Source organism: Phoenix dactylifera, chromosome 13, assembly GCF_051530095.1.
Source record: "Phoenix dactylifera cultivar Ajwa chromosome 13, Ajwa_hap1_PhDact_Kaust_v1.1, whole genome shotgun sequence".
In the NCBI taxonomy this organism is placed as follows: Eukaryota; Viridiplantae; Streptophyta; class Magnoliopsida; order Arecales; family Arecaceae; genus Phoenix; species Phoenix dactylifera.
In genome coordinates, this window is record NC_143202.1 from 17,864,900 (window position 1) to 17,875,227 (window position 10,328).

The 10,328-nt window shown below is 38.6% G+C and overlaps 1 protein-coding gene across 1 annotated transcript; it reads right to left on the bottom strand.

Annotated features, from left to right (window-relative positions):
* Positions 1-689: 689 nt before the first annotated feature.
* On the bottom strand, positions 690-9,950 carry LOC148700242 (wound-induced basic protein). The gene is made up of 2 exons (XM_039131046.3): positions 9,782-9,950; positions 690-1,014 (listed from the first exon to the last, which is right to left on the bottom strand). Exons 1-2 carry the CDS (start codon positions 9,850-9,852, stop codon positions 942-944), a joined length of 144 nt encoding a protein of 47 aa, XP_038986974.2. The 5' UTR covers positions 9,853-9,950; the 3' UTR covers positions 690-941.
* Between the last annotated feature and the right edge of the window lie 378 nt (positions 9,951-10,328).

Sequence of the window (10,328 nt, forward strand, 5' to 3'; positions counted from 1 at the left end):
AGGGATGAAAAAAACCCATGGGAATAGGTTTTGACAAAGAAAAGGAGAGGTGAGATGGGAGGGGAGGAGTGTAAACATGCACATGGATATAATTGATGATACCCCTCTCTCTCTCTCTCTCACTGTAATCGAGTGGGAGTGACCTTGAGCCCAATCACAAGTCTTCTGCCCTTCAGTCCTTGGTCGTTGCTTTGGCCCTTCCGCGTGCCCCACATGTCCCCTTCTGATTAATTTGGACACCTCGGATCCTCTCTCCACCACAGCAACCACCGCCAATTTCTCTTCACTCTCCCCTACTATTGCTACTGTACGTACTTTGGCTGTATGGATATGGAATGGCTTTGTAGCACCTATTGTTTCATAGATCATACCAATAAATCTTGTTAAATTTATTCAGAACTTCCTGTTCCAGGACAGGAAATCATACCATCAGTGTCGTGTAAATAGTGACTTGTCTTGTGATTAGTGGTAGACTGGAAGGTAATCAAATTGCCATGAAACCATTCTTGTACTAGAGATCTGACAGGGCAGCACCTATTAAGCTGACAAGACTTTGGATTCCATCAGGGATCAGCACTTGAAGGCCACAAAGGTCCATGTACCCTGCTACCAAACAAAAGAAACAGGCAAGAACAGGCCACCACCAGTTTCCTCTGGCATATGAGAATGACTTCGCAGTAATCTTTAGCTAAAAACATGAAAAGTCTAAGATCAACTGCTTAATCTAGTACGATGACGGAGTAACAGGTGTTCAAGTATCATAACTTTCCGATTACATACCCATGTCAGTAAGTCAGGGATGCATTAATGTTTAAGCTGGAAGGAGATGATTACAACCTATCATAATCCCAACCAAGACTATAGAATACTTAAGAAGTCAACCATCGGTAGAGAGAAGTATATCCATTGTCATCGGTCAGGCATTCTTGCTCGCGCCGTTCTCATTCTGTCATCACAGGCTTGTTCTCGCTAGCCTTTGGCTTCTGCTCCTTTGGCTTTTGTTCTTCAGATCTCCTGATTCCAGCAAAAATGACATACGACACCATAAGAAAATTACTATGATGTTAAGAATTTAGCACAATTAGTAATTCTTCAAAAAAAAAAGAGGCAATATATCAATTCAGACAACTAGACAAGGCCCAGTATCTCTACACTTCAGTCAATAATGTGTCCACCACTCCACTCCCCATTTCTAGAACACAATTTTTAGTCAACATGCTTGTAAAGAGCTGGATCATTAAAATTCATTTATTTTAGGTTTCTGATATTCTCTTCTAGTAAAAAGGGACAGCCAGAGCTGCTCTTCATTTCGTCATAGCAATAAATTTAGTAGACTCATTATTTGATATGAAATAAATGAAAAGGTGGGTGGCCATGAAACCTGAAATATAAGCCTTCTAAAAACAGATTTTCCACTGCTCTACACAGTCGCATACCATAAAAGTGTTAACTAAGCAATAACTAAGTGATATGACCAAATGTGCATATTAGACTACAGCCAGAAAAGTTACGCAGAAGTACCACATTACCACCCCCCCCATCCCACAAAGAAAAAGAAAAAGGCAAAAAGGAAAAGAAAGACACCACATTGACAGATGAAAATATGACAAATAATGACAATGAAGAAGGCAAAGATTACATCATGTCGATAAGTTTCACTTATTATAAACTTCTTGATTTTCTTTTAAGGTTCAAAGCACGTACTGGTTTGCTTTATTTTAGGCAAAAATGGTGCTTTTGTTCTTTTTTTTTTGGTACAATTGCTTTTGTTCATTCAAAAGTAACAAGTTATATTAAAAAAATTGAGTTGTTTCATTTGAAAATGCTTAACGAAACTGCAGCATTGACACTAATTCCATCAGGGAAACCTACTAGTTTTTGGTCATGAAAAAAGCATGATTTGGAGGGATTATCACCTTGCTCTTAGATTTAGATTCACTATGTTTTGCCTAAGTTTAAAAACTTCTTTCAAATACTAAGTTCACAGTAACTCTATTAAGATCTTCAGATTAGAAAAAGAAAAGTATGACAGACTAGAAGATATATCTTGCAAGTATATAAGAGATCCACATATTTAAATCAACTTATCAAGGAAAATAGATGAATTATTGTTTTCTAAAATTGTCATGAAAATGTTTGCTATTTGCTTATCTAGAGCAGTATACTAGCACACCTTTGACAACACCAACATTCACACCATTGACGTTTTACCAACAACATAAGGTGGGCTCGATCATAATGAACAGCTGCAATCTTAGGTGTTCTGGAAGTGGGTGTCAGGTATTTTTCTTCTATTATTGGTATTCTATGTGCATTTGTTCTTTATAAATATTACATGTTTGATACTCTCTATTTCTATAGTCCATTCACTGTCAACGTGTTTATTTAAGATTGAGAAAACCAAACATCTGAAATGAAGAACTCAAACTAAACCTTCTGGAATGCAGCATATTAACTTCATTCAACTATTTTCTGAGGCAACCCCTCAAGTAAGCTTCCTATAATTGCTCACTACACCATGGAAATTTTACCACATCTTAGTGCAAATTCCTAATTCAAGCAGATCAGAGCACAAAATCAAACATAAATTTAGTTCATTGTACAAAGATAATATTGTTGCAGAATGGGACAAGTAAACTGAAAGGCTCGAGTTGCCTCCAATCCCATATGAGAAAGGGGACCATCATTGAGTTGTGCATCTTTCCCAAGGAAGATTGTTTCTAAACTATCACAGGGTCAATCTTCATTAAAACCACAGATTCTAACCCAGAACAAGACTGAAAAATGCTCACAAATTTTCAAAAAAGATGCCAGCCCTGCATGACTGGAGAACAATTGCACCTGCTAAGGTAAATAAAATCTGTTTCTATATGCAGTCCAAGACGCCATGGTGAACAATTTCAAGAAGGCGCAAGCATTTCAAGACTGGAGCAATTACGATTAGGTATTACTATCATAAATTTGTTCTCTGACTCAAGAAGAAAAGCCAAACTTTAGAGGCAAGCAGGACTAAATTCCAAAGTTTAAAATCTGGTTGCAGGTTTACCGATGCCAGAAACAGCATTTCAAAGGCAGAGGGATAGGCCGACATGTTCAAGCTTTCACCGAGGTAAGGCATAAGGCTCAATGATAATCATTAATGAGTTAAAGATTGACAAAAAACATGCAAAAGAAGGCCAGGTGATGGATGCGCATGCTGTAATAGGACTTGGCTGCAAACATTGGTAACCATTATAACTTAGAGAACACCAGATGTAAACAAACCATAGATATTTAGCATACAATGACATCTTTACCATATGTCTACGGTTGTAAATGCCATCATGCAAAGCCTTTGGGAAAAGGCAAATCCCTCCCCATTCAATGGCTTTGCTGACAGTGTGCCTAAAGATGTATGCCTTACTTTAGCCTATACGTGATGTATATGCCTCATTTTATACAGCCTCACCTGTAAGCCTCCAAACAATTTTGAAAGATTCATCTGGAAGGGTGAGGCAAGCCTCAAATAAGCCAGTTCAAACAAAGGCTCTGATTATGAGCTTAATGGGATATCAAGAAAGGCAGCAGGGCCAAAACAAGCGAAGAAAAAAGATATAGATGGAGAAGTAGAATAGCAAGAAAGACAAAAATGGTAGCAAAAATTGAACTTCTTTTCACCTCAATCAACTTGACTTAGTTGCCTAAAACATCCCATTCTTATCTCTTACAGTGTTATTAAATTTCGAGCAAAACAAACAAGTAAACACATATACCTTCCAAAGTCATAACTTGTCAATATGTCAGGTATGAGGATATAAGTTAGAATTTAGAAACAAAAGAAGGAATGAAAATAATGAGCCTTTAAAGCAAGCTAGAAAACATAGAGCTGATAATTTTGAGTAATATGATCAAAATAACTCTCTTTTTGTTTATATTTATAAATATTATTAGTACTGATAATATATACTCATACATAAACTTCCAAATCGTATTTCTTGTTTTACAAAGATAAATTTCCTAATAATTGTTGAACTCATATCTATGTCCATAAGTATTTCTTCCTTATTACAAGACGGGTGGACTATTGGATTTTTCCAATTCAACATAAATTTAGGATATTTATATCTCAAGAAGGCAAAGAAACAGGCAACTAAACTTTTCGTCCCTGCTTTTGTCCACTGTTTATTTATTAGGGTCACCAAAAATTATTTAATATTCTCAGTCCTTGATTTGATAACCATTTAAGTTTTAGTCCCTGGCCCTTCCATAAAACAGGCACAGGCATGTATAAAACAAGCACAAGAGTGTATAAAACAAGGCACAAATGTGTGTAGAATGCATAACAGAGACTAGAGTGAAATATGGACAGGCTGTAGTTCCCAAGTGGCAGTGAGATTACTTCCTAGGGATTACTTCCCCGAAAAGACATTAATATCTGAAAGTTCAACCTGAGATTTGTAATACCAATTACTCTGCATTCTTTAAGAAGTGAAGGGGCAGTGGAGAGGGGGCAGGGGGCGAGACACACACACACACACACACACACACACAGAGAGAGAGAGAGAGAGTTGGCTGGCTAGGGCCTCATGGTATGAAAGATAATCCAAGATTACAGAAGCTTCTCACAAGTTTCTAGAGATGGACACAGTGTATTACACCCCCTTGCAACAACTTTTAGACCTCAAACACAATAAAGACAAAGTTGACTTCATTATTAGATCCAAAGCCTCTTGACGGCATCGATCATTTCAATTTCAAAAATCTCATCCATGAGCTTGCTATCTTCATATCTTGCTTTTCCAACTATCCTGTCTGATGTCACCTATTACTTCTAGAAGAGGTGGGGCATCCATAGGAATTTACTGAGTCCAATCAGAGGTCTCTAACTTTAAAAGTATAGCTTATGTCTTGTTACCCCATGGAACAATACATGGCTTAAATATTACCTCCATAATTCAATCAGATAATAATGGGCTTCCCAGCAGGACATGCATAGTTGTCAAAGAGATAATATTATACACTTAGCACCTGTACTTGTGGCAAACACTTAGCACTTGTACTTCCGTCGGAAGTCATCAGAAGTTAAAGAAGAAGAAGAAGAAGCACACTGATGCTTTATAATGCTTCGTCATATCCAACTCTTACTTATGTTCCACCTTAGAATTCATCTATCTGATGTTTATGTTGGCATGGGTACTTCCCATCAGTTATCATCTTACGCAACTTAGTACCAAGTTTTGTTCCCAGTAGGTCATCATTTGGCTTTTCTATCATTGTAGACATTTACAAAATAAAGGATTCTTTTCTTCCTTCTTAATATCCGATGGAACTTAAGACTTCTTTATAACTTCTAATGCATATTAATTACTATGATCACTATCACACATAGCTAAATGCTCTTGCACTAGTAAAAAGGAGAGATGTGTGACTTAGGATTTACCTCCACCATGGTCTACCGTACCGATCGGTGCGGGTCGGTACTGGCCGGTACGTACAGGTACCAGACGAAACCGGTACGGTACAGCTATATTTTTCGGTTCCGACTATTCGCAATCCGTACCGATCGGTACCAGCCCGTACCGGCTCGTACTGATCTTAATTTTTTTTTGACTTTGGGCCCAAACCAGCCGAACTGGTACAATACCGATTCGGTTCAGTATGGTACCGGTACCGATGCCAACTGGTACGTCGGTATGGTCGGTACAGCGGACCTTGGCCTCCACTATATCTATATTTTCCATTATTTTGCCTTTGTCATTCAAGCGCGGATGGTCTAGACAGTTGACAACCAAGAGTCCTATAAAATGGAAAGGCTGAATCTACAGGTGTTAGGTGACAGTTCACCTTTGTAACACAAACTTTTCTTGACATCTAATGTTAAAGCCTCAAGCTTCACTCTTCTTAATAAAAAAGGATCTCCAATATTGAAATCCACACTCTCATTGAATCCTTCACTCATTAGGAAATCACTTCTTGCGAGCCAAAATGATGAGAACTGCTAGTTTATGCTTTTGAGGAATAACGCTATTGGATGCAGGCAGCTAGCCTTGGGGTAGTTACTTTTAACTTTGGGTGACCCTCATTTCTTTACTTTTTCCTAGGTTAGTAATATCTCTTGTTTGGTTGAAGTTTGAGGGATGCTGGGATAGGGAGTGGACAACAGTGAAAACATATCAGAGAGAAGAGAGAGCTTTCCAGGTTAAACTTATTTCACCTGGAGAGGTGAAATATGCTTGCCCTGGTTAAGTGCCTTTCTAGGTGCTGAAAGGGAGATTCGAGAAACTTTTGGAGATAGATGGAGAGGTTAAAATATGGGATATGGGCGCACTTAATACTGACAGCAGATGTAACTATTTTCGGCATTTAATCAATTTCACAGCCAATAGTAGGAAGGAAAGGAGGAGAAGGACAATCATCCAATTGAAGAAGGAAAGGAATGTAGAAAAAATGCAACACATGCAGCTTGACTCTAGTTACTATTGAATATCAAATTTGATTACAAAATTTTATGCCACAGATCTTGGATAGACCTGAGTAAAACCAGCCCAACCTGTTGGGTTCAACTTTTCCCAAGCTTGGGCTAAGGTTTTCAACTTAGTGGGCAGGTTGGGACTAGATTTTATAGGTCTGAATGAAAATCAAGCTAGGCTCGAACTTCTTAAATTTTAACCAGACTTGACCTAGTCCAACACGATTTTTGATATTATATAAATTTTTATATAAATAATATCTTTAAAAAATAAATCATAATCCAAATCCTCGCTATCCCTCTACACTTCTCCTCTAGCCACTGCCTCCTACCACACACCCCCATCCTACAACCCACCCTGCCCCTTCCCAAATGATAGATGATCTCCGACTCCCTCTCCCTCTCTCTCATCCCCCCATCCTAGTGTTGGTACTCCTACTCTCTCTTTTACCCGTCAGCCTGATCCCTTTTCTCCCTCCCTTTGGCCACCTCCCGACGCACAATATCACTTCTCAAATCTGATTCGTATAATAACCATATGAATATACTTGTACTGGAAATTATATAAAACATATCATCACATGCCAAACCAAATTTATCAATGTAAATATCACAATGCAAATTCAACGGTACAAACCAATAAACATATATATGTATATATGGTGACCAAGTACAGAGATTCTCATCTTTACCGAAGATTGACTAAACAGAATGATCACTAACCCACTTCATAGTCTACAAGCATCCCCGTTCTTGAAAAGAAGAGAGAGAGGATTTCTCTCTCTTCTTCACTCTTCTCTCTCAATTTCTCTCTCTAGTTTCTCTCTCTTGCTTCTTCCTCTTTCTCTCTCTTGCTATCACTCTCTCTCGTTGACCCGAGCAGGTGCCTCTATATCTTGCTCCTTCCCCCCATCCCTCCTCCTTCGATCCCTCTAACCTATCTCCTTTCTCTCTCCCCCCAAACTAGTTGTCGGAGCTACTCAACTTATGCCAAACTCGGGTCAAATCAGGCTAAGTTAGACTTGCTTGTGCCAAGTTAGGTCAAGCCCAAGCACTCTCTTTTCTCACCAGGATAGGCTCGATCTACAGATTTCAAGCCTTAAGTTAGGCTAGGCTAGGTTCCTTCTGCCCATTTTCCTATTGATGTAGAGTATCATCCTGGACCAGCTTGACCTAAGAAATACCCAAGCCTAGTCTTGGATGCATTAGTCCCCACCATTCTACAAATAAAGTACTACTCTCTAAAATTCTTTCACTTCAATTACCAAGAAATTCAAAATAAAATGACAACCAGCTCAACCTTGAAAGGTTAACATCTCTTAACATATTTCCTATCCACCTTATAGAAAGCAAATGTTAACAAACCTGACATGATGACCATTTCCAGCTGCTGTCCTATATTTATAGAAGGGTTGAGCATGTTTTTAGTCCCACTTCTTCATTCTTCAAGATAAGGGGAATAATAAGTGTCCTTATACAATCAAAATGTACATAACAAGCAGAGATGATGTCTCACTAGCTTTAGAGGTAAAAGCAGCATTAATTACAGAAAAGTAAGATATGCAAGCTTCTGCACTTCCATGCTGATCCCACTTGCTTGTTCTCTTAGTTTCAATATTCCCCTTTTCCATTATTTTTTAATGATCCTATTAGTGTGCATCTTTTTTTGATTCAAGAAATCAAAGACACCTAACCATAAAGATAACAGCAACATTCATAGCTTATGCTGATTTCAGATGTGCCAGAATCAAGTTAACATCATAAATAAACACATGGATTTGCAAGAAAATTTGCTTCTCTCTTTTCATGGTACATTAACATCCAGTAAGGTTTGTCATCAATCAAATATTACAAATCAGATAGTCTCCATCCAAGTGAAACTGTATCTGCAATTCCCAGAGCATTAAGATGTGTAAAGGGTTCTTGCCTCCTCCCTAAAGCACCTAGAAGTCAGAAATTGTCATCTTTCTTTCCCAATGCAATACTACCCTGTGATAGATCACCACTAAATACCTAGAATTCAATTTCTCATGACTTCTAGCCAACCCTCGAATGCTGCATGAGAAATATTCACGGAAGAATTTGGTACAACTACCTTGATTTGTATGTTTTGATACTCTTATTTTCTCTCTTTCTCTGGTTCATAAGATCACAAGAGACATCTTGTGAAGAGAATTTTTGCTGCAATACGATAATGCATGATCCACATTCCCCAGTGGCAACCCATCTCAAGTTGGTCATCTCTCCAACTATTTTTTCTTGACAAGCAGAATTCTTTTCAAGGAAAGGATATGAGTAGTAACATCTCAGCCACATACCAACACATCATATGCGCAACTCCCACCAAACAAAAAAAAACAGTGCATACATAATGCTGCCCCCATCCTCACAAACTGTGAGCACAATTAAAGGGATATTTAAATGCTTTAATGCATATGCTCCCAATTGCCTTGGTTGTTCAATTTGTAATTCTAAAATATGCAATATTTTAAACTTCATCACATGGTATGTTGTACTGATCCAAACCAGGCGGCGAACCATACCGTACTAGTCCAGTAACGATTTTCGGTATGGATGACGTACCAACACTTGGTATGTCAAAAAGAAATACATACCGTACCATACCGATATTGTGCTAGTGTGACACCGATACGAAGTCCGGTACCGAGACGGCAAACCTTACTTCATCATGTGATTTTCCATGGATCACCCTAAGCAATAACCATTTCTATAAGTTGCCAGTACTCTAAGTTTTCTTTGTGAATAATAAATATTTTTGCAAAGCATGATATGAAAACACACAAACCCATCGTGCCACTTATAGCGATAATATTAGTACAAACATTTTAGTGCAATAATGTTTTGGAGGTAGAAAGGTTAATCAAAAGAAAAAACACTTTTTTTCCTCATAGCTCACCATCCACCCTATATTCCCCTACAATTGTTTCATTCAATATATTGAACATAGCCTGACATATTTCTTTAACACCAAAACAGACACCAAAATCCTTGATTTATCATCAACTAAAAAAAAAATTCAGCTACCAATCAATCAGAAACGATCGGCCATCAGAATCTCAGCGCGTAGAAAACAATATGTTAGGTAAAGAAACTCATATAAAAAGAACAAGAAATGGAATCCCACAAGCCCGTGGTATCGATTAAAGCCACAAAATTCCCTGCATTATAAGCAATCATAGAGCTAGATATTGAAAGACCTGACCTTCAGATGGGGCTCAAATCTATGTGAAGAACAGGCGATTTTATAGCGTTAGAAAGGAGTAATCAAGAAATTACATACGAAATCTCATGACGAGAAGTGGAGGAGAATACCTCTTGTCGGAGACGCCGCCCTTCTGGCTGAGAAAGGAGCGGAAGAGAGGAGAGTTGACGTCGTAGATCATGGTGTTGCTAGCCGCTAGGGTTTGGCGTCCAGGGTCCTCTAACAAAAGCCTCGAGAGAACGAAAGATCTTTCCGTCCGCCGAGTCCGACCTGGGAGCAGTCAATTTAAGGCTTTATCCATCGGGTCGAGCCAGGTCAGTTAGGTCTCGAACTGTTAGCCTCATCAGGTCTGTGGGTCACTGTGCCCGTGATATGTTTGATGTAATTTTCATGAGTGGTGTTTTCTTTCTTCTTCTTTTTTTTTCCTGATCTCAAGCCTGTTGCTCTCCCGGTCTTGCCGTTGTTTCACCCGGTTGCAAGGTATTCATCGTGTGCGTTGGGCTTGCTTGTGATTCATTATTGCTTCCAAGTTTGGCGTGAGGATGACTTTGCTCATGTGCGCTGGGCTCTAAGTTGTCGCCAGGCGTGACCATGGATTTAGGCTAATTTTTTTTAGCAAGTAGGTATACAACGTATCATCTTTTCTTATGATTTTTC